Here is a 25,135-nt window from a genome sequence, read left to right as displayed (position 1 = left end):
ATCCTGATATAGATGAAAAACAACAATGGTGCAAGCACCAATGCCTAAGGTGTACCACTAGTCACAAGCCTCCAATCTGAGAAGCAATCATCCACCACTACTCTCTGGCCTCTCCCATCCAGCCATTGTCGAATCCAGTTCACTACTTCACGATGAGTACCTAGCATCTGAACTTTTCTGACTAACCTCCCATTTGGGATCTTTTTAGAGGACTAAGTAGCCAACATTCACAACCTTTCCTTCACCAACTTTCTTGGTAACTTCCTCGAAAAACTCTACAAGATTGGTTAAACACAAAGCCATGTTGACTATCTCTAATCAGTTTCTGGCTATAAAAAATTATGTTTTTTTTCCCCATAAAAACCTGTTCAGCCATGAAATTTTGGTCCATATTGTACATTGTATATTGTACAATATACATATGAGAATTAAGATTATTATCAGGCATTACCTAAAATGATTATTTTTGGCCACTGAGTATGTATACTGTCCTTTTCAAAAAACCAGTTTAAGGTTACGTTGTAACATGAATGAAATGAGGAAAGTGATCTTTTTACTTTATGATCAATAATTTATTCTTCATTCTGAAATTACAATGATTTGTTCTCACACCACTGTTGCATGCCATTTAGAAGATATAATCTTTTACAAAGTAGACTTGAAAAATATAAGTAGCTAAACTATAGGAAGCATAAAGGCCAGCAGTTTTCTGCCTTAGAATTGTGATCCAAGTTGGTTTCCAAAGATACCTGACAGTGTAAATTTAACTTGAATCTTCTCTACTTGGTAGAGTAACTAATTTATTACTGACCACCATTTCAGGGATGCAAGAAATTTCAAGGGTTTAACTAGGATCATACTGAGGAACATCTGCCATGACACTCTGCCATGACCAGGTGTTATCTGTATCCTGTTACTGATTTCAAAATAATTATTGAAATCAGCAGCAATAAAAATTAAACTCCATTTGCTGTCAAGATGATTTCTCGCATGTTGTTCCAGAAATGGCTGAAACATCATGTTAGTCAACATATAATTTGTCAGACCCTCGCATTATCATAGATGATATGATTCTAAGAGGAGTGTTTCATACAAGGATCAGAATTCAGGTACTATATAAAAAAATGTCTGGATGCTAGGAAATCTCAATGCATTTAGCAATACATTAAAAATGTATTTTACCCCCTCCATAAATCTTCGTCCGCGAAGCCAAGCCAAAGAAGAAGAGAAAGAAAAGAAAAATGAAGGTACTGGAACATGTGGAGTGCTGGAGATTGGATCCTCATCAGATGGACAGTGCACAGGAAATGCACAAGTTGTAAGTAAAGTTAAAGAAAGAAAGATTAAGATTGGAAAATTATGAATTATAAGTGCTGGAAGTACTCAGCAGGCCAGGAAGCAGCTGCGAAGAGAAAGAGTGCTACAGGTTGACAAATTTTTTTTTTGAACAAGGAAAAATTAGAATCAAAAATATTTTAAGAAGGGGTGGAAAGAATAATTGGATACATACCACCAGAGATTGAATAACACAGATGTTGCTGGCTATAATGGGGCAGTGAATGGTTTATTAATTACTGTTGATCTGTCTTGTGGAGTTGTAAATAAAAGATAACTGAGTATAAGGAAGAGAACGAACACGACTTGTGCAGATTAAAATCGGTATTGTTTCAATCAATAAATTTAATTTGTGAGGCAATGAATGTTTTAAAATCAATGATATACACCAATATTAATGAGTCTCTGAGATTGATAAATAGCTACAAATTATTGCAGTAACTTTAGCTACCAGGCATGCAAAATTATAATCATAATTTTATCTAATATTTAAAAAAAAAATGAAATTAAGGGCTGCACATTTGTAATCTGAACAGAAACTAGAACTAGTTTAATAGAACTAGTTACTGTGCCAAAATTAATAATTTTCAGTTTGGCATTGTTAAAACAAACATCACGTCAGTGACCCTTGGCCATGGTTTGGACTGTCAAGCTAGCACATCATACCAAGAAAATATATTGTGCACCATCCATCTTTAGTTGATCTGGATTGATGATGTCACCTGCCACACATTTTATCTGTCAAAATAGATTCTTATTTGACTAGCGAAGGGGCTCTTATAAGCAAATTTCTCCAAAATCCCATCATGTAAATATTAAGTCATGGAACAGTCTCACCAAGTAGCTTGGAGAATCGATTCACAAGCATATCACTCAAGTCTATTTTGAATGTCTTGAGAATTTTTACAAGCCACGTCAGTGGAGGAAGTGAATTGCACCTTTCCATATAAACAATTGCTGTATATTTTGTTTTCATTGTCAGAATGTAATCAGATGATTGTAGCAGAACTGTTATGAATCTGAGGACTTTTATCCAAGGTAACTGCTTAATTCTTAAAAAAAAATCATCATACTTGCAATGCATTGGAAATCATTTTCAGTAAGGTCTGGAACATATAAACTGCCATGCTGACATTCAAGATACAGTTCTCATTCACTTTGAGCAATCAGCTAAACTTGACACGAGTCCAGACAGCGCTACTGCCTAAACAAATCCATGAGTGTCAGCTACCTCTTTCTCTTCATTTTAGTGACAAGTTCTATTAGTGACATCTGTACTGTCCATGAGATGAGGCTGATTTAAAAAAAAGTGAGATGACTGAACAGGTGTTGCAAAATCAGACAAATATTAGATGGTTTGATGAAGATTGGATGGATAGGTTGTATCTATTGAAGTGAGAAACAACTTAACTGAAACATGGAAGATCCTGAAAAGTTTTATCAGGTGGATAGTTAGATGTTTTCTCTCATGCAAAAATCTAGAATCAGGGGTCACTCTTTCACCATAAAATGTTGATCATTTAAGAAAAAGATGAAATGATAATTATTCTCTCAGAAGGTCACAAGTCTGTGAATGTAAAGTCCTTGACTATTTTTAAGCCAGATGTAGTTGGATACACAGTAAGCAAAGAGGTTGAAGGTTAACATGGAAAACCATAGTTAACGTTACAGTCAGATCATCCATTATCTTATTAAACAGCCGAGCAAGTTTGATGAATAGTGGCCTGTTACTGGTCTTAAGGACTATAATTGTCTGTCAAGATTCATGATTTCTTTCTTGTCATGTACACAAAATTTGCTTTCCTTCAACTGTCCTGTAAAAGCTACAAAGAGTCACCACTAATCCAGTGGTCCTATCAAGACGAGAAAGAAATGCAAAAGAGTGCCTCTTCAGAGATAGGGGGTCCATAGATCCCTTAACCTCTTGCTCTCCTGTAACTTTCAGTCTCATGGTCACTCTCCTTGCCTCCTTGTTCCATAAACCAAAGTGATGAGAAAGTACTCCAAGTCCTGTAGAATTCCTGCTTGCCATCTATACCCTCATGAATCCTAGTCTTGAAACCTGGTTTCCATATGCCAGTCTCCAGCAGCCTGCTGTCTAGTGTAAGCCCTTTGGCCGTCAAGCTCCATGCTTGTCTGCTGCTGTGGTCTCCTACTCTTAGGCTCCTCTGCCAGGCATCTTCTTCTTGGTGGGGGAGGGGGAGTGCAAGCAGGGTCTTGTTCTCCTGCTCAGGTATTCTGCATGAGTTTGCTGCTACCCTGGAGCCTGCAAATTCTCTTGGATTGCATTTAAACCAGCTTGGGGGTGTTGAGCAGAACAGCCAGACAGTAGGACCATGAGGAGGAGTATTGAAAGATGCATCTTCACTCTGAGACTGCACTAACATCAGCACTGCTGTTATGGTGGCCGCAGTAGCAGCACAACTCTCTTAAAATCTTTCATTATTTCTCTGGCAAAATTTTAAATTTATTTATTTTCTCCAATCACACACATCTTTGATTTATTGCTCTCATTTCCACATGTCATTACTTTTTTCTTCACTAATACATCCATGCTACTGATGGTATAAAGAAGTGCCACTAGTCCAGTGTTCCTATCAAGATGAGGAAGATTGGTCAACAATCCATACAACGGAAGTTATGAAAGGCACAGAGAATCAGTCATACAATGCAGAAAGCAACCCACTGAGCTATTGAGTCTGTGCCAAACATTAAGCATCCATCAATATTAATCCCATTTTATTCTCCCCACATCCCTGTCAACTCATCCCAAATTATATGGATTCATCTATACACTGGGGGTAATTCAGAGTGTTAAATTAACTTTCCAACCCGTGAAAAGTCTGCAGAGATAGCACTTAAGGTCAGGATAGAATACAGTTGACAACATCTACAGGAACTCTTTCGAGAGTGTCCTGGCCGGTTGCATAACAGTGTGGTATGGTTGCTGTAGAGCAGTGGTTTTCAAACTGCCCTCCTAAACTCACATCTACCTTAAGCAATCCCTATGCAATAAGGGATTACTTAAAGTAGGATGTGACTGGGATAAAACAGGTTGAGAACCACTGCTCTAGACCCAACTGTTACTGAAATATTTTGCTTGAGAAAAATTGTCAGTGGGCCATTTCCTTTGGAGTTATGAAACCATGCATATAAATGAATCAATTAGGTACGATTCAAACAGTGGTTTTCAAACTTTTTCTGTCCACTCACATACCACATTAAGCAATCCCAAACTAATCACAGAGCACTCAAGGTGGAATGTGAGTTTGGGGGGCAGTTTGAAACCACTGCTGCAGAGCATCAGATCGGAGGTCAATCCACAGGATCATGAGTGGCAGAGAGGATCACTGGGGTCTCCCTCCTCCCCACCTCCTCATATTGATGGAATTTACAGGATCATTGTCTAAAGAGGGCTCACCCCCCCACCCCCACAATGATGGAATTTACCAGGATCATTGTCTAAAGAGGGCTTGAAAAACTAGTGAGGGCCCCTACCACCCAGCACACAACATCTTTTAGATACTCCCATTGGGAAAGAGATGCAGGAGTATCAGAGCCAAAACCACCAAGCTGAGAAACAGCTTCTTCCCACAGGCAGTGAGACTGCTGAACTGCTCATACAAACCCTCCCTGGCTCAACTATTTATTTAACAACAATATTTATTTATTTTAATATTTGTTTACAAGTACTGTGCACATGGATCATTTGTCTGCATGTGTGTTTGCAGTGTGTTGCACTAAGGACTGGAGAATGACATTTTGACAGGCTGTACTAGTACAATTGGATTCTAAATTGAATAAAGTCAGTGGAGCTGTGAAGCAGCAGCTCCATTAACTGTACCATTATGCCACCTCTCCATGCAACATTCCAAATGCAAGTTGTAAATTCTGTATCTTTGCCATAAATGGCTTAAACTAAGCTTTGGTTGTGGAAAATATATTTTTTTTAAAACCAAAATTGGCATTAGCAGAAAACCAGAGTGACTTTGTTTTGTTTTTTGATTGTTTAAACATGAAACCCATGCCGCCCAAATTACCCTACAGCCCCTGTACACTTTGAAGGGTGAGAGGAAACCCACGCAGACATGGGGAGACGTACAAACTCCTTTAGGACATCACCAGATTCGAACCCAGGTCGTTGGTGCTGTATGAGCATGGCACTAATTGTCATGTTAGCTGTGCCACCCTATATTAGGAGAGTTACAAATGTTCATAGGGTCCCAAAGTTGCATGGAACATTGTGGCTGTGGCCTCACCAACACCCTGTATAACTATAACAATGCTCCCTATCGTTAACTTCCAACCCCTTTGCAATAATTGTCAATATGCTGTTTGCCTTAACTATTTGTTGGGCCTGCCTGCTAACATTCTGTGTGCTAGAACATCAACATCCTTCTGAACTTTACTCATTTGCAGTCTCTCTCCATTTAGAGAATAATCTGCCTTTGACGTTATGACCTAACACCCCTACATTAAACTCTCATAAGTGAATTTATTATGCAGACTAAACTAGAAAGAGCACAATTTGTTTGTGAAGACTTATGCCACACACTCTTCCAACACCCATGTAAATGGACAAATGAGATGGTGGATGGAATTAATTTAATGTGCAGATGACCTTAAAGTATGAGAACAGATTCAGAGTGGGAACGAGGGAGAGAATGGGAAAGAGGTCCTGCAAGTGCACAGACCATAGTATCGATATAATCTGTTGCAAATTACGTGGCTAAACATGTTTGTCTTATTCCATTTTACTTTAGTACTGCAGATTACATTTTCAATCAATACATTCATCTTAAAGCCAAATGATCTTGACTGCTGAATTAAGGACACATTTTTACAATCAATGGAATTACAATAAAAAAAATGAATATTTCTTATTTACAAATACACCTGTATATCTTTTCATGCAAATTATACAAATGTTTACCTTGTAAATGCAACTGAATACAGATTTGTCTGAATTGTCCTTATCTTGTCCCGCAGCCTGGACAACTTGCAGCAATGTTTTTAAAGGCAGCACCATACACCAGTCCAAAAGGCATAGCAATAAGGATACTACCAACTGTTAAGAGCAAGTTATAAAACAGAAAATTAACAAATGCTACAAACATACCATTTTCCCCACTGTATTTGCCCACATTCACAGGAATTTTCTTACCCTTTTATCTTGTTCATGCGGTGATACTTCTGTACTTGGCAGCAGGTAAGTAATTGTTGCCATCAAAATCTGGTTGTAAAGGAAAAACAAGTTCATGCTTAAAAAAAAGTTCTCATTGTCCAAAAGGGGAGCAAGATTTCAGAAGTGAAGAAAATAAATTGATTAGTCCAATTATATTTCTCTTGGGAAAAGGGGTAGAGAGTGAAAAACACAACGAGTATGCCGCAGTGTACTATATTTGAGTTGGATCCAGCCCACTAGCCATTGTTGACAAACTTACCATTCAAACTGACTACCCACACAAGGGAGGCCTTGAACAAGGTTAGGCAGCACAATGTTGAGACCCTGCCCTGGACAGTACTCAACCTGAATTCTTAGCAATAATCTCATTTCATGATATTACAAGCTTATGGCAATGAATGGTCTATTCTGGATCTAATATTTCTACGTTCCTAAACTCTCCAGTTGATAAACACATTTGCAATAAACAGTTCAACGTAAGTTTATGACAAAAAAAAAACTTAAACCAACTTGTGTAACAGTATGTGCCGTGGCAAGGTGCAAAATAAAATTAATTTGTTAATAGTTCTTTCACAGCACTTAATAAACCTGCAACTCTAACCTCCAAGGTAAACACCAGAACACAACTCACAATTTCTCCAAGCTCTACACAATCAGAAATATAGCTATTTATCCCAACATAATGGGATACATGAACTAGAATGAAAGCATGGCGATTTGCAACAGTTCAAGACTGTGCTCACATTCATTTTCTCAAGGGGAGAAATGCTGGTCATGTCCTACGAATGAATAAAAAGTTAGATCCATAACTGAGAAATGAATGAGACAAAAATATTGAACATGTGAAAGGCATGTAAAAGAAAACTTTTCACTATTATCTCAGTGGATGTGACAATAACAATAAATAAATAATCTGTTCAAGAGCAAAGCACTAAACACAAAATACAAAAACTCTGGAAGAACAGAAGCAACAAAGTAGAGTAATGGAAATTGTAAGAACCAAGCTCTAAGTGAAAAGCAGGACCACAAAAAATTTGTCAATGTACGTTACCTTTTACCCTCCTCCAAAACAGCATAATTAACAATTCGACACTGGAGTAATTCAATGATGAAAGTATAGAAGAAAACCGAGACAAGCATCATTTGTATTTTGTGGATAGGTATTTCCCCAAGTACAATGTGAAAAATAATAAAAGCACAATGAAATCACAAATTACAAAAACAATCAATGAGTAATATTGCACTGGAAACAAGAAAAAATTTGTATGAAATTAACAGCTGAATGAGGAACATCAATTTGTTAAAGCAAGTTACGCAGAACTTCATGAACAAAAAAATTGAAGTGTTACAGAATATATTTCGAAAATGTGTGTAGGTAAATTTAATTTTTTTTTGGTGAAAGCTAGCAGTGGTTTTGCTTGCACCTCCATTTGACTCAACTTTAGTGATTCCTGTAAAGGTTAAAACCTTGTGTTTTTGATTTTTAGTTAATTTGGTGCTCATCTCTTTAAGAAAAGTATTATTTGTAGTGTACCGTAGTGACTATGATGTAATCATAATATCCGCGCAGACTAGAGCTCGCATCTCATTCTTCATGAAGGGAATGAAGGGAACAAAAGCTCGAGGTAATTTTCTTTGAACTTGTCTTATTTCTTCTTGTATATGCTTTGTTTATTCATCATTATGAAAATCTTAATGCGAAGTGATGCAAAATGCTTATCCATTTTATCAACGGATTAAAACTACTTAAAACTGCATCTACAAATTTTGGTTTATTGGATTAATAAGATAGTAATTCGGAATATCGTCCCCACGTTTCCTTGAAGATGATACGTTTTAAATCAGGAAATACTAAAACTGAAAGGTGTCATATATATTTTGATTCAAAGAAAATTCTAATTGTGAACTTTGTTTGGAAGAAAGGCTTGTAAAAATTGTTTGAAAGAACTCAGATTGTTAAAAGTAAAGAGACATTCTCGCTGTAACAATAGCAAGTCCAGTTTTCTGTGAGAATCTGTTAGAATTTGTCTGCAAATTGTCCAGTTTAAAATTGATCAAAGTCAAGGAAGACACATGACCTTGGAAAGATAAGATACAACTCTGGTTAGCAGAATCTGGCAGGAAGCCCAGAAGAATGTGTTCTTAAAAGTTATAATAAACACCTGATAAGAAAGCTTGTGTGTAGAACAAAGACAAATCAAAAAATTTTCTTAGAGGGACCAAGCAAGATACAAATTTGTTTACAGTTCCCAGGAACTACAATAAGCCAGAAGAAGACAGGCTGTAGTGTGAAGAACCCAAGATGGATAAGAAAAAGTCTCGTCGGACTAAAGACCTTGAGCAAACAGTTCCTCTCAAAGAACTGTTTGGTTGTGAGTTGAGCTAGCAAGACAGACTGACAATGCTTGGCAGGAGATTGAAGCCAGTCACCATAGAAAAAACGGTTTCAACTACCAAGCAAGAAGAGGACACCATCAGGGCACTGCAGGCCTCATTAGCTGACTTAAAGGTTAGTGGAATTGGAACAGATGAATGTATGTTGCAAAGTCCAATTGGTGCTGTACTGAGCAAAATGCAGAAGATAGCCATTCAATCAGCAGTATCTGAAGGTTCAGATGTGAATCCTGATGATAGTATTTTCAAGGTTATGAGCGCAGGAAAATATTCGAAGTCTTCAAAGGCATTTAGAGCAAGTACAGCTTTGTGTGCTTCAAGCATATCACCTATACATGCTAAGGTGCAAGCAGACTTGGCTACTATCTGTGCGTAACGTGAATGCTTGGAGAAAAGATAAGCTTTTGAGGATAAAGAAGCTGAAGTGAAGAAACAACAATTTGAACAAGAAGATAAACTTAAAAGGTTACAAATGGCTAGTGAAGAACAAATTAGATTATTGAATAGAAAAAAGAGTAGAGCTTGAGGAACAGCATGGTATGAATGTGGCCAAAGTAAAAGCATTAGCTCAGGCTTCTGCAAGATTTATTATTCAAAGTGAAGTACCCAAAGGGCTCGCACCTAACATTCCAGCAGATCAATGGGTACCGCAGCCACAAGGATCATGTATAATCGAGCAAAGAGCTACCGATGTTGCTGCTGGTGCTCAAATGGCAATGACCAACCCTGCGGAAGAGCTAGTGACATTCAATCTCTTCAGAGCGCACAATATATGAATCTTCCCGAAAGGAGGGTATTTCAAAAGAGCAACCATGCGAGTTGATCATACTCAACCATTGGTATCTCTTCATGTTGCTGAAGAACCAGCAACAAGACAAGGATCTCCACCAATACCATCACTTACAACTCAAGGTCCTACACCTATGGCACCAGTTCAAGATCCATTTTCTCCATTCACAAGACAACCAGTCACAAGCCATGGTGGACAAGACAAAACAAAATGAAATTTTTGCTATGTTAGCGCAACCACAAGGTTCATAAAAAGGAAATTCCAGTTTTTAAATGGAGAGCCATTGCAATATCTGACATTCATGAAATCCTTTGAACATCACATTGAAAGTAATACTAAAAATGCCAAAGATCATCTGTATTACCTGGAACAGTATATTGGAGGACAGGTGAAGGAGTTCATCAAAAGTTGCCAATATATGGATCCAGAACAAGGTTTTAAAAGGACAAAAGAATTATTGCATCGTCATTATGGCAATGAACATAAAAATTGCAAGGGCCCACGTAGACAAGATTCTTTCTTAGTCAGCAATAAAATTAGAGGATACAAAGGCATATGCACCCTTTCTGAGAGGATGATGTAACGCAATTGGAAGTAGTGTACATTTGCAAGAGCTGAATTTGCTTGCTAATTTGTCAATTATTGTAAACAAATGACCTTATAAACTGAGGGAATTATGGAGAACCAACACTGCAGAACTTAAAATGATTCCTGGAAGGGACGACGTCACTTTTGAGGATGTTGTATAATTCTTGGAATGGCATGTATATGTTTACACCATACCAGCATTTGGACATATTAAGGATATTTCAATAGTTTCTAAAGATGTAAAGAAGTCTAAATCATCCTCTCAATAGAAAACAAAGGGAGTACCTTTGTCAGATACAAGCACAAGGGAGAACAAGAAAACAAAGGGAAAAGAAGATTATATTGCAAAGATAAGCATTCTTTAGAAAGATGTTCACGATTGGAGAAAAAGTTGTATGATGAGAAATTAACATTTTTAAAGAAGAATGGAATATGTTTTGGTTGCTTGTGTAAATGAAACATCAGGAAAACTTGTAATAAGTGACTCAGTTGTAATATATGCAGTTTAAAACATCCCAAGTTACTGCATATTCAACAAAGTAAAGTTGAGAAGGATGTCAGACAATCTGAATCCAAGACTAACGTGACAGTCAAAGAGAACGCTTTAGCTTTGGTTCAGACAAACCGTCTTACTGGGGCGGTGACAAAGGTCTCTCAATAGTTCCTGAATAGGTTAAAGCTAAAAAAGGAAGCTTCATACTGAAGACCTATGAATTTCTTGATCCAGGAAGTACAGTCTCACTTTGTACTGTTGAATTAATAAGTAAACTTAATCTTCATGGTAAAAGATCACAGATCTGTTGAAGACAATGAACGATGAAAAGAACATTGAAACTAATGTAGTTTCAAGTTTACAGATTGCCAAATTGAATAGCAATGAATTTTGTGACCTTCCAAGTGTATATACTCAGAAGACTATGCCTGTGAATAAGAAGAATATTCCCCATCGTTTGCTGAATTTGAAGAGAAAATTCAAGAGAACTTCTTCTCTTCATTTGGAATATACCAATGTCTTGTTGACCATGATAACCAAGGGTTATGTAGAAAAGGCATCAAAAGATGTCTTGGAATGTGAAGATGGTAGAAAATGGTACTTAGCTCATCATGGAGTTATAAATCCACGAAAGGAGAAACTACGTGTTATATTTGATTGTGGAGCATCATTTCAAGGAGTTTCATTGAATTCTTAACTTTTACAAGGTCCAGACTTAACCAGTACTTTAAAAGGTGTTTTGATAATATTTTGTAAAGAGCCTATTGTAATTGCTGCAGATATTTCTTCAAGTGAAAGTACCATCAGAAGATTGTGATTTTCTACGAATTTTATAGTGGCCTACCCTCAGGAGGTGGGTGGGAAAGAATGATTAGATCAATCAAGAAAATTCTTAATTCCATTTTGAATAGTCAAATACTTAATGATGACAATCTTCAGACAGTATTGTGCAAAATTGAAGCTATTTTAAATAGTCGTCCAATAACGAAAATTTCTGTTGATTCAAATGACATCGAGGCACTTTTAACACCAAATCGTCTCTTACTTCTTAAATCTAAACCTTTAATGCCAATTTCAGAAAGAAGATATTTATGTAAGACACAGGTGGAAACAAGTGCATTTTATTGCAGATTTATTTTGGAAAAGATGGATTAAAGAATATCTTTCATTATTACAGTAGAGAAAAAATGGTCTAAAGCTAAACACAATCCATGGACAATTCTGCACCAAGAAATTCTCGGTTGATTGCTGGGGAAAATCGTGGATACAGTTTTGGACAAGAAAGATTTCGTTCAGCAAGTGTGGAATAAAAACAAAGACTGGTTATTTAAGTAGACCTATTACTAAAATCTGTCTTTTACAAGAAACAGAAATTTTTGATTTCTAATCTTATACTTACCATATTTACTTTTGTATCCATAATAGTAATTGTTACATGTTGTTACCATTAATTATAATAATTAGGGGCTGGAATGTAAAGGTTAAAACCTTGTGTTTTTGATTCTTAGTTAATTTTGTCCCTATCTCTTTAAGAAGTATTGTTTTCAATGTTACCTATGATGCGATATGTTATAGTATCCGCGCAGACTAAGAGTTTGCATCTCATTCTTTGATGAACTTTGAAGGGAACGTAAACTCAAAATAATTTTCTTTGAATTCACCTTTTTTCTTCTTGTGTATCTCTTTAAATTTGAATATCACTATATTTTAAATACAGTATATGGTTTGTTTATTCGTTATGAAAATCTTAACGTCAAGTTATGCAAAATGTTTATCCATTTTATCAATGAAATAAAGCTACATAAAGCTGGATCTACAAAGTTTTGTTTATTCGATTATTAAGATAGTAATTCGGAATATCGTCCCCACATTTCCTTGAAGATGACACGTTTTGAAATTAGGAAATACTAGAACCTGGAAAGTGTCGTCTATAATTCCATCTGCAGGAACTTGCAGAAAATACCAGAAAGATACTCGTGGCAAGTCTTTAAGCCCAAGTAAATGTACTATCATATGGTTGAAACTAACCTCGCCATTAAATGAGAAAATCCTTTGACCATCAACAAATTACCAAAAACAATGTTAAAAATAAATGCGTATGTAAACACTTTTCAAACAAACCAAATTATTTAAGAGTAATTTAAAATCACAATCTATCTCAAAGTCTTTGACTTACTATACAAAGGCACACCGCCAGCTGTTATAAAATCAATTTTTACCAATTCAAGTAACTCTTTTGCCAACATCCAAAGGTAAGTGAACTTGAGGCCCAAATCAGTACCCAGGCATATGAATTAATGGCCATCACAAAAACATGGTTGGAAGATGGGCATGATTGGGAATTAAACTTTCAAGGGTATCAGGTAGTATGAAAAGATAGACAGGATGGTAAAGATGGTGAGGTGGCATTCTTAATCAAGGAAGAGATTAGGGCAATAGTGAGAGACGATATAAGATCCATGGAAAAGAATGTTGAGTCCATCTGGGTAAAGATTAAGAATAGTAAAGGGGAAAAAAAATTCACTGGTGGGAATTGTCTATTGTCTACCAAATAGAAATAGCACAGTGGCACAGGCAATTAACTGAAAGTTAACTAAGGCATATAAGAATGGAACGGGAGTTGTTGTGGGGGAACTAACTTCCATATAAATTTGGAAAATCAAGTTGGTTGAGGGAGTCTGGAGGATGGTTTCATAGAATGCATCCGTGATAGCAGCATGTTAAGGAACCAACAAAGGAGAATGCTATTTTAGATCTAGTATTGTATAATGTGATAGGTAAAATTAACAATCTAGTGGTTAGGGACCCTCTTGGGAAAAAGTGATCATAGTATGATTGAATTTCTCATACAAATGCAATAGTTAGATCTAAAACTAGTGCATTATGCTTGAACAGGGGAGACTACAACAGGATGAGGGCAGAATTGATCAGTGTGGACTGGGAGCACAGGCTAGTTGGCAGGACAGTTGAGGAACAATGGAAGACTTTCAAAGAGATTTTTCACAGTGCTCAACAAAAATATATTCCCATTAAAAATAAGGGCAGTAAGAGGAAAGAGTCAGCTTTGGTTAACTAAGGAAATAAAGTATAAAATTAAAAGCTCATGTGTACAAAGTAGCCAAGAGTAGTTGGAAACTGAAGGATTGGGAAAACTTTAAAAGGTAACAAAGGACAAATAAATGAGAATTAAGGAAAGGGAAGAAGGATTATGAAGGTAAATTAGGACAAAATATAAAAGCAAAGAGCAAAAATTTTTTATAAATATATAAAATGGAAATGGGTGACTAGGAGTAATGAGGAAACGGCCGAGGCATTGAATAAACATTTTGTGTCAGTCTTCATGGTGGAAGACACGTCCAGCATGCCAAAGAGTGGTGATAGGGATGCAAAGGGAGGTTAGGGCCACAATAAAATATTTGTTACTAAAGAGATAGCAATGAGCAAACTAATGGGACTGAAAGTGGACAAATTCCCTGGTCCTGATGGGATGCATCTCCTGGTACTGAAGGAAACGGTGGAAGTTACAGTTGATGCATTGGTAGTCATTGACCAAAATTCTCTGGATTCTGGGCAGGTCCTGGTAGTTTGGAAGACAGCAAAACGAGATGTAGGCAGAAGACGAGTAACTGTAGACCAGTTAGCTTAATGGCTGTAAACGGGAAAATGCTTGAAGTTGTCATTAAGGATGAAATAGCAAGACATTTAGAATGAAGGGGATCCATCAGGCAAACACAGCATGAATTCAGAAAGGGCAGGTCTTGTTTGACAAATTTGTTGGCGTTCTTTGAGGATATAATGGGTGCGGTAGATAGAGGGGAACAGATTGATGTTGCATACTTAGATTTCCACAAGGCATTTGATAAGGTGCCATACAAGCGACTTATTAATAAATAGAGATACAGTCGGAAGAAGTACATTGGCATGGATTGAGGATTGGTTAATTGACAGAAGGCAGAGAGTCGAGAAAAATGGGTGCTTTTCTGATTGGCAGACAGTGGTAAGTGGGGTGCCGCTGGGGTTGGTACTGGGCCCACAGCTGTTCACCATTTATACCGATAATTTGGAAGAGGGGACAGAGTGTAGTGTAGCCAAGTTTGCGGATGATACTAAATTGAGTGTAAAAGCAAATTGTACAGAGGATGTGGAGAGGCTGCAGAAGGAAATAATTAAGTTAGGCAAGTGGGCAAAAGTCTGACAGATGGAGTAAAATGTTAGTAAATGTGAGGTCATCCACTTTGGTAGGAAAAATAGAAGAGCTGATTATTATTTAAATGGTGAAAAACTGCAGCATGCTGTAGTGCAGAAGGACTTAGAAGTGCTTGTGCATGAATCGCAAAAAATTGGGTTGCAGGTACAACAGGTTATTAAGAAGGCAAATGAAATGTTGGCCTTCATCGCTAGAGGAATTGAATTCAAGAGCAGGGAGGTCATGCTATGATTATTCAAGGTACTGGTGATGCCACACCCAGAGTACTGTGTGCAGTTCTGGTCTCCATACTGAAGGAAGGATATTCTGGTCTTGGAGGCAGTCCAGAGGAGGTTCACCAGGTTGATCCCAGAGATGAAGGGATTGACCAGAGACTAAATTGTTTGGGATTATACTCAATCGAATTTAGAAGAATGAGAGGAGATCTTATAGACACACATAAAAATTATGAAAGGGATAGATAAGATAGAGACAGGAAAATTGTTTTTCACTGGTAGGTGAGACCAGAACTAAGGGACACAGCCTCAAGATTCAGGGGAGTAGATTTAAGATTGAGATGAGGAAAAATGCTTTTCCCAGATAGCAGTGAATCTGTGGAATTCTTTACCCCGGGAAGAGGTTGAGGCCATTTCATAAAACATATTTAAGTTCAGTTAGATAGATTTTTACATAAAAAAAGGAATTAAGGGAAATGGGGAAAAGGCAGGTAAGTGGAGTTGAGTCCATGATCAGATCAGACATAATCTTATTGAATGGCAGAGTAGGCTTGATGGGCCCGATGACCTACTCCTGCTCCTATTTCTTATGTTCTTATGATCCTTTTTCCAAATTCCGCCTCCTTTTCCCAAGCATTCCTTTTATTGAATTTCTCTGAGCCATGTCTCAAAATGTAGAATTACATCCAACCAACCTTTTAAATTCTTATGATATGTCTTATGATCAGACTTATGATCATGTCTTATGAATATGTCTTATGATCAGACCAAGCTTCTGGCTATCCAACTAACTCCAGAATCATCTTGGTTCCTGTTAATTTTTGTCTACTTATGTATCCTTGCGATACATTTGGTATTTTCCTGTTAAAAGCACACAATCACTATCCCTAGATAAACAAAAATATTCATGAATAAAACATGTAAAATCATCTTCAAATAAATAAGCTTAATTAGCTGCAGTACTGAATTCACAATTATTTTAAAAGATAAAATTTCCAATCAACAAATTTTTACCTCAAGTATTTTTTTTGGAGAATCTGGTGGATAATTCTGAAGCTTGTCCACATAATTGATCAATAGGTGTAAAATATCACAAGCCACTTGTGCAACAGCTTTGTTTGGAAACTGCAAATACACGAAGACAAGTTCTTGGTTCTTAAAATTGTTCATTTTTAAAATAAAACAAAATTTCTGATCTTTAGTAAAATTATGGAAATAACCTTTACCTTCAAAGTTACACAAATTACATTTAGAGCATCCTTGATCTGAGGATGTTGAGTGCCATGCACTAGTTCTTCACAAAGCCAAATGCCAAGGCTGCAAAGTGCAACACATCTGCAAAAAAATATAATACATTCTAATGGTGTATTAAATCTGAAAAACATAAACATTTAAAAACTTTCCATTTAAAAATATCCAAAATTTTAATGACTGAAAAATGGCTCATATAAAATTGTTTTAACTGAGATTAACTGGTTATTAATAATTATTAGATCTTTGAAAGGATACTCAATTTAAAGTAAAATAACAATTTTTAGTGGTAATTTTATTAACTACTTTGGGAACATTGTACAATTTTGTATCATTGAATAAATTTCAAATGGTAAGACAGGCAGTGAGATATTGTTTTGATGAAGGGATGGCACTTCCTGGAGAACAACTTTAGGACTATTTCATTTAATGACATGTTTTCATGGTACTGCCCTTGCAGTGTGAGAACTTTACCCTCACCTTTTGAAGTGCAGATAGTGATGGGTGGTGAAAACTGACTTTGTCAGCAACCCCATCATCCCTTAAATTAATTTAAAACCATTCCAATGAATATGGTGGCACTGCTGGAGCTGCTGCTACTGGTGTGGACCCTGGAGGGTAGAACTGCACTGAAGGGTTCAACCATTTTGTCATAATGCTGGTGGTTCCGCACAGGCTTTAAACCATCTGTTAAAGGTGCCGATGGTGTTTGTATGTAAAATCCTTCATTGGAGAAGCTCTGTGCCCGGCAGCAGCTATGAGGGTTTGCAGACTCCAGGGAACAGCAAAGGCACCAGAAATGGTGAGAACCCCCTCTGTTGAGAAGCAAAGGAAATGAAATGACAGGACATTGACCAGGGCAGTGTTCCAGTGAGGGGCTCAGCGGCTGAGGGACGCACAGAGGCTGTAGGCGACTTGCAGTTGGAGCACCTGTGGAGGCTGTGGGCTGCTGAAGACTGGTTCATGGGAGCCAGGTATCAGAATCCTGAGGGTAAGAAGGGCTCACAAAGGGCTCGAGTGCTGAAGGTTTGGACCTGGAGCTCAGGTTGCCAATGAATCAAAAACCAGTCTGTGTGGCTGCGGGAGCACTGGATACGAATCCATGGACGCTCAGTGACTTTGAACGGACTCTCTTTTGCTTCTCTTTCTCTCACAGTTCGGGCACCAGGCAACACTAATGGTGACTTTTTGCATTACAGCAGGCAGAAGGAAATTTTGAGTAATATTACACATTCTGTACTGTTAAATGACAATAAAGGAATCTTGAATCTTCAAAAATTCATTAAAAATAAAAGATTTTATGAAAGAACTGAACATTCTGGTTAATATACTTTTGATTTTACCAATTTAGCATCACATAATAACAATTTCTGGTCGTAATCAATTTGTACAAGTTCAAAAACAAATCTGGATAATGGACTGAGAGCCACAGAATTACTAGTAAATTGACAGGCAGTTATGTCCATTTTATACTCCGTTATCATTTGAATGAATGGGAAGAACTTTATTCAATAGCTATCTCTGGTATAATTGAGTGGGCATGGTAGTCATTAAATGCCTGAAAGTAAGTCTTATGTGCCCCATCCCTTGGTTTGATCACTATAAAAACAGGCATCATATTGACAATACTTTTATTGTCAATTGTCATCAGTTGAAAATGCTTACCTCGCTGGTCCAGAGGGTTCTTCCCTTGCAGACTTTAATATACTCTTAATTACAAGTTCCTTTGGAAAAGAAAAAGAGCGTCTTATAAAATTTCCATAGTAACAGCATATGCATAAAAACTGAAATTAAAAGGTAAATGCTTTAAATAGAAAATAGATATTGAACAAAAATCATTTGGACTGAAATTGTTATTAAGACAGCTTTCAGATATTAAGTACATTTCTTTATATAAAATAAAAACAAAAATCAATGAAAACAAAATGAGTCACTTAAGAACATAATAAAAATTTGCCAGGGTACCAGAATGGGAAAATACCCCCCCCTCCCCACCCTCCTCAGAGGCGGAACTCTGATGAAGGAAAGAAAAACCACAGCAGCGTAGTAGTGCATCCAGGGCCAAGGTGTAGGAATGCTGCTGTTTGGGAAGCTTCTGTCAGTCCTGCTTGGTTGCTGTATGAGTGCAAACAGCTGAACATGGCTCAGGCTTCAGAGCCAAAGGCCTCATATTAAAGCTACATGCTGAAGGCAACCAGTTTCTGGGAACCAGGAATCAGGTCTAGAATTAGTGTAGGTGCAATGATGAACAGGCCTCCCAAAAGGCCTTAGGCATCAATGGCTTCCTAATGGTTCAGCAATCCAGAAGCAAGAGTTGAAGAGGTGCAATCTGGATATGAGCTTTGAACTTGAGTTCACTGCTGAACAATATGCCATATGGTTACAAAGGTTATGGGGTGCTGAGGAGGCAACATAAAAGTAGCCACTCACATTCTAAAAGAGACCCTCTTTTGTTTCTCTTGCATACATGACAGTAAATTGAATCTAGAATATTTTAATCTGAAACAAGGAATTAACTTCATTTGAGAAGCCAAGAAAAATTAGAAAGGCCAGACCCAACAAATCAGTAACAGACCAAAGCTACTTTAAAAGACTGATAAATATATCTCAAAAAATCTATCACAAGACAAACAACATGGTATTCTGTATTCCTCAGACAGCATTAAATGCAATTTAGTAGGTTCATTCCCCATGCAGTATGCCAAAAATATGTACTGGAAAAAAATCATACTGAAATTACAATGATTCCCCCAAGGTAACAGTCCCTAGCGTACTGTGATAGAGATTTTAATAGAGATGGTTAAAAAATTTATTTTGGGTAATTAAATGTTAATTGTGAGCAAGAGTCTATCCAGAGTCGCTGAATGTCCTTGGCTTTAGCGCTCCTGCAGCCTCTGCAACCACATAGTCTTTAGTCTAAACCACACATGTCAAACTCTGGCCCGCGGGCCAAATTTGGCCCGCAAGATCATTTAAAAAACGTATTAGAGGTGGCCCGCTGGCCGCCGCGCCAGTATAGCGCATGCACAGTAATACAACAAATCCCAGAATGCATTGGTGTCAGCCTAATCGCCCCCACCTCCTCTGTTTACGTTGCAGGGTCTCACCGTGGACTCTGGTTTTGGGGCCTGGCCGGTGTCAGGGGAAGCCAAGGCCACTTCCCAGCGCCCAGAACCGGAGGCCTCGGGCCTGACCTCGCCAGGACCGTTGCCCACTCCCCCTCGCTGCCGCAGGCCGATCCACGACTCACGGTGACGGGGCCGCTGATCCGCCGAGATGCCGCCCTGCAGCAAGAGCCGATGCCCCCGCACTGTCGTTGTCCAACCCGATCGCCCGCAAACCCTGCCCTCCCGCACATATGCCTGAGTAAGGATTATGAACTTTAATCTCAGGATAAAACGATCTTCCAATAGTTTCATGTCACAGTGATAAATATATTCCTCGTTAAAAATGGTCCTGCACCTGGATACAAGCTCATTAGGCATAAAACTTGAAAAGTGTGTAAATCAAAGGATATCTGTACCAATGGAAAAAGGGCATGGCAAATAACCCTGCTAGAGTTCATGCCCACAATCAGTCACCCATTTGATTGTTTCAGGAATCATGTTATTCTCCCACATTCTCAATAGCCCTCAGATTTTACTATTCGACAGCAAACTAGCAACATTTGACAAATCCTCTATAGAGAAATATTATTTATTGAATATTTTATTTCTCATTTGTTAATGCTTCTGGAAAGAGTTTATCCAAAACTATTATTAAACATTTATTTTAATAAGAAAAAGTTTAACATTACATATGTTGAAAGAAGAGAAAACATGCAGATGTTGTTGAAAATTTTCAATAAATATTTAGTTCGGCCCTCGACTTAGTCCAAGTTTTTAATTTTGGCCCTCCGTGAATTTGAGTTTGACACCCCTGGTCTAAACCATCAATAAGTTGAGCTCAAAGTGTACACCCGTGATGTGATCAGGAAGCCTTCAGCACCCTTTCATCTTGGTTCTGATACCTAGTACCCCTTCAGCTAGTTTTGAGCCAGTCTCCAGCTTGGTGTAAGTCTTTGGTCCTCAATCGCTGGCAGTCCATAGCCTGTGTGGGTTCCTCGTCTCGAGTCACCAACAGCCTGCCGCCTGTGTGTTCTTCAGCCTCAGATACTCTCACTAGTCTGCCACTGTAGTCACCGTCCTGTGGGTCGTCTTTTCTGTTTCTCCTTCTCAAACAGGGGGTGATCTCCCAATTTTCTGGTGCCCTGTGCCAGTTTTCCCAGAGTCTGCAACCCCTCGTGGCCACTGCTCATCATAGCCCAACAACCTGTAGGTACGGTACTATAAGATAAACTACCATCGGCTCCTTTAGCGGGCCATTTAAAGCCTATATGGAGCCAACGGGTTTGATTAGGTGGATGGACCCCATGGGGGAGCTCCGAGCCTTAGCTCCATGCCGTCCACAGGTCCACACCAGTAGCAGCACTGCCGTTACATCAGCATCGGCAGCACTGACAATCTTTTTTCCCCAAACATTGACAAAGACTTTCAAGTCTTTCATCAATCACTGCACTGGGATTAGAGCAAGCCTTTTAATGGTGGGAAAACAATGACCAATTTTAAGTTTGTACCATAGTACACTTAAAAGATTTGTCACATGCAGCTATACTGAAGCCAGCGTGTAACATGACTGTACATGGCTTCCTTCCGCTGAGGGTCCCCTTAGATTCTCAGAAAATATTTGTCATCTAATTTCAAAGAATTTCTGAAGGAAATATATAAAATGATTGCAATCACACAATTATACTTCCATAATTTTTCACTTCAGGTGAGGGTTGCAAAAACAGCAAGAAAAATCCAGCCTTAAATCTAGATAGAAATATTCAGATGCCAAAATTTTCTGAAGAGCCAAACATCATATTGTTTGTTTGCAATCATTTTAGATGTTAAAAATATGAGAAACTCATTAAAAAAATGTCTAAATTGGATGACTAATTATATTGAGGCATATTAAAAGTTGTTATAATATCATAATGTGAATACACAGGAGACTGCAATGCTGGAGGAACTCAGCAGGTCAAGAATGCAACCAGGAGCTGTGGTTGGCCACTGCAGAGTGGCCCCCAAGTTTGCAATTGGTCTTATTGATGTAAAGCAGGCTATATTGGGAGCAATGAATGTAGATGAAGTTATAGGAGGTGCATGCAAATCTGTGCCTCTCATGGAAGGATTGTTTGGGACCCTGAACGGCGGAATGGGTGGATGTGAAAGAGCAAGTGGTACACTTTCTGTGATTGCAGGAGAAATTACCAGGTTTAATGGAAGAGTGGGTGGGCATGGATGAATGGACAAGGGAATCATGGAGAGTGATCCCTCCAGAGAGAGGAAATAGGTTGGGAGGATTAGATGTGTCTAGTGGGTGGGATCAAATTGTAGCTGGAGGAAATGACAGAGAATACATTGAATTCACAAGTTGGTGGGATGAAAGGCAAGGGGTGCAAGAACTCTTCCCCTGCTCTCTTTCCGGGATGTCGGGGGGGGGGGGTGGGGGGTGGGTGGGAGGATGGTGAAAGGAACTTCAAGAAATGGAAAAAAGGTGGGAGAAGGCTCTATTGACCATAGTAGAGGGGAAACCTTGTTACTTGAGAAAGGAGGATATTTCAGATGTCATGTGGAGCTTGTTTTGGATATCAAATGACATTATTCAGCAGTCTTGGAGACTAATTTTATAACCTGATGGATGATAACTAGCACAGAAAACAAAAGCATGATATTTGGTGGACGACATGCTTTTCCAATGGCAGTTTTGCATTATAATAAGTAGTGAGGAAGGTAAGGTGGTATTCTCCAAAAGCAGGATGATTGAAATAAAGTTAACTCTGCCCCTGTCAGTATGTAAACCTCACTAGAATGAGAAGAAGTTGGAGATGAAAGGGCTACCAAACACCTAATACTTACCAATAACTTGCTAGGTTTGGCTGGGACATGTTAGGTCTGCTTTGTTCATGAATGAGTGAGATAAACACCAGACTGAGTCGAAATCAGGGTTCTTTGTTCTTTATTACCGGATTGTAACACTTGCAACTAACAATGTTAGTCGGAGAATGCATTCTGCCGTTATCAGCAAAATGGTGATTTTTTATACCCTTGGATACGTGCTTAGAACATCATCATATCATTACTTGTCCAATGACTAAAACTGTTGCTATCCTTTCCCTGCTAGCTTCCTGCCTCTCAATCCATCAATGTCTCTCTTATCTTGTAAGTACAAGGATGCATTCACATCTTGTTACAGCCCTGCACAGGGTAACTCCTTACACATTCCCATCTCATGATGTTTTACCTTACAGACACCAAATCCAGAATCTCATTATTACCTTGGTTCCTGCTAGGACATGAGGAATGAGGAAAATTCAAATCAATAGGATTCAAGGGGAAAACTTTCCTTTTGCTGGGTCATACACAGGAAAGGAAAATGGCTAAGTTCCTCAGAGCAGGTGGTCCAAGGAGTGAACATTTGCTGATGACTAATTTCATTCATATCATCTCAGAAAGTGAAACAAATGCACCTGCACACATCAACACATCTAGAGATCAGTCACAAGCAACATTTCACCAACTCTAATTAAACAAAAGATAACCTTCCCTTTATATTCAGTAGGATTATGAATGAAACTGGAGGCTGAGCCATTGGGGCAACTCAAAAAGCAATAAGCAAATGTGGAATCACAAGGGTGCTATCTGATTTATCTATTAACAATGGATGAATGTGGTAGTGTCACTGTAATTTGTGCCTACAAGATCCAGGTCAAAAGAAGTTGGGTAGGTTATACACAAAGTAAAAGATGTCTAGAATGTAACTGCATAAATATGGAATTGAGAAAAAAAGTGTAATATTTCAGTAAAAGTTTGGCAGTAAAAAGATTTTAGGATAGAAAGTATTCACTTGTACTGGAAACCTTACCTTAACATCATTACATTTTGTGGATAAAATATCAGTAAGAGAAGGCTGTAATGTAGGGAGGTCATCATATAAATTAGGGAAACAGACCAAAGAACCCAGAAGAATCTGTGCTTCAACTCTTGGAGCCTGAAAGTAAACACGAGTAATTTCAAAGTTACAACCAAAGAGAGTCTTATTTTACCTCCCTTTTAAAGGAACAGCATCATCAATTTTGAATTCAATGGTCCAGAATTTCCAACTATAAAACCAATGCTAATTTATTAAATTAATGGTTTATCATAAAGTTTTTAAATTTGTTGCAGCTCTCTGGATTGACACATTAACCAAGATGACTTAAGTCAAAATTAATGTTTGCTGGAGCAGAGTAAATTTATAGAAATGAGAGGTTTACTGTCTTTCTCATACATTTACTACTTAACTGGAGAAATGAAAAAAATAATTAAACAACAATAAGATTTGTTTCCCATTCCCTCTATCCTTCATCTCAAACCACTTCAAGTAATAGCAGTTGCTGGCACATCACCCAAATTGCAATTTTTCACAAATAGTTTATAAAGAATAGATTTTCTGGTTCACAGCCAAGTTTGAAACTTCATCAAAACTTGTTTTATAATATACACACAGGTGTCAAAATATCCATTGACTATGGTCTTTGTGTCTCAATAAAGAGTAGCTAGTTATTCCTTTCAAATGATAAGAACAAAGGCAGTTGTGGTATAATCAATAATAATTTGCTGAGATAAACCAACTGAAAACAAATCAGACATATTCTACAAATGTAAAACTCAATGCATCAGAAAGTGGGCTTCCACTGAACCTGTTGCAATCAATAACTAAAATGTAACTAATGAGTTTGTATGTTCTCTCCATGTCTGCGTGGGTTTCCTTTGGGTGCTCTGGTTTCCACCCATCATTCAAAAAACATTCTGGGTTAATTGGGTGTAATGGGTGGCACAGGCTCATGGGCTGAAAGGGCCTGTAACCGTGCTGAACGTCTAAATTAAAATTAAAAGTCAAAAATTATATATATATTTTTTTATTTTTGCATTTTGAAAAAGCAGGAGATGAAGATCAGTGATCTTCAGATCAAGTATACTGACTGGTCCTTGTGTGCGTCCCAGAAAAAAGTATACACAAGGCCATGAAATAATTGGGCAATTTAAGCGATGTATCCAGAATTACTTTTATTTTTATCATTAATAACACTTGGAATATATCTTAATGTTTCAAATTTCAAAAAGGAATTTGATCATGATTATGTTTCAAGTCGCAATGAACAACATGAGAAAAAATTCATATAAAACTAGTTATTGCCTCCTAACAAATTTTGTTAAATTTAAGAGATTGTTTTTTTTTATAAATACAGAATGTAAGGAGTTAGTAAGCTCTCCCCATATCTATGTGGGTTTCCTCTGGGTCCTCCAGTTTCTTCCCACATTCTAAAGTTGTATGGAGCTTGTTGGTTCATTCGTTACATGGGTGTATTTCGGTGGCACAGACTCGTGAGCGATAAGTGCCTGTTACTGTGCTATACCTTTAAATTAAAATTAAAAATTATTTAAAATTTTCAGTAGTATATTCTGTATGCGACAATTTAAAAAAAATAAAATCACACAACAATTTCTAATTAGATTTCCATACAAAATTAACAATCAAGCCTGGATTATAAAAGCCCACCCTCAGCCCTGATTTACATCCATTCAAAATAGTAAAATGCTTGTTGACCTAC

The 25,135-nt window shown here is 37.7% G+C and overlaps 1 protein-coding gene across 12 annotated transcripts in view; it reads right to left on the bottom strand.

The window, feature by feature from the left end:
- Positions 1-25,135, bottom strand: part of ralgapa1 (Ral GTPase activating protein catalytic subunit alpha 1) — a 251,767-nt gene that overhangs the window by 102,200 nt on the left and 124,432 nt on the right. For all 12 annotated transcript variants that reach the window (XM_069916813.1, XM_069916822.1, XM_069916815.1 and 9 more), the window contains 6 exons: positions 23,407-23,532; positions 18,124-18,182; positions 16,434-16,542; positions 16,222-16,332; positions 6,500-6,568; positions 6,269-6,403 (listed from right to left, as the gene is read on the bottom strand). In XM_069916813.1, the coding sequence (XP_069772914.1) occupies positions 6,269-6,403; positions 6,500-6,568; positions 16,222-16,332; positions 16,434-16,542; positions 18,124-18,182; positions 23,407-23,532 (609 nt within the window). The remainder of the gene's footprint in view (positions 1-6,268; positions 6,404-6,499; positions 6,569-16,221; positions 16,333-16,433; positions 16,543-18,123; positions 18,183-23,406; positions 23,533-25,135) is intronic.

The sequence above is a fragment of the Narcine bancroftii genome, chromosome 2 (genome assembly GCF_036971445.1).
Source record: "Narcine bancroftii isolate sNarBan1 chromosome 2, sNarBan1.hap1, whole genome shotgun sequence".
NCBI lineage: Eukaryota > Metazoa > Chordata > Chondrichthyes > Torpediniformes > Narcinidae > Narcine > Narcine bancroftii.
The sequence above is the reverse complement of the archived record's forward strand: the minus strand, read 5'-3'. Positions and strand labels throughout refer to the sequence as shown.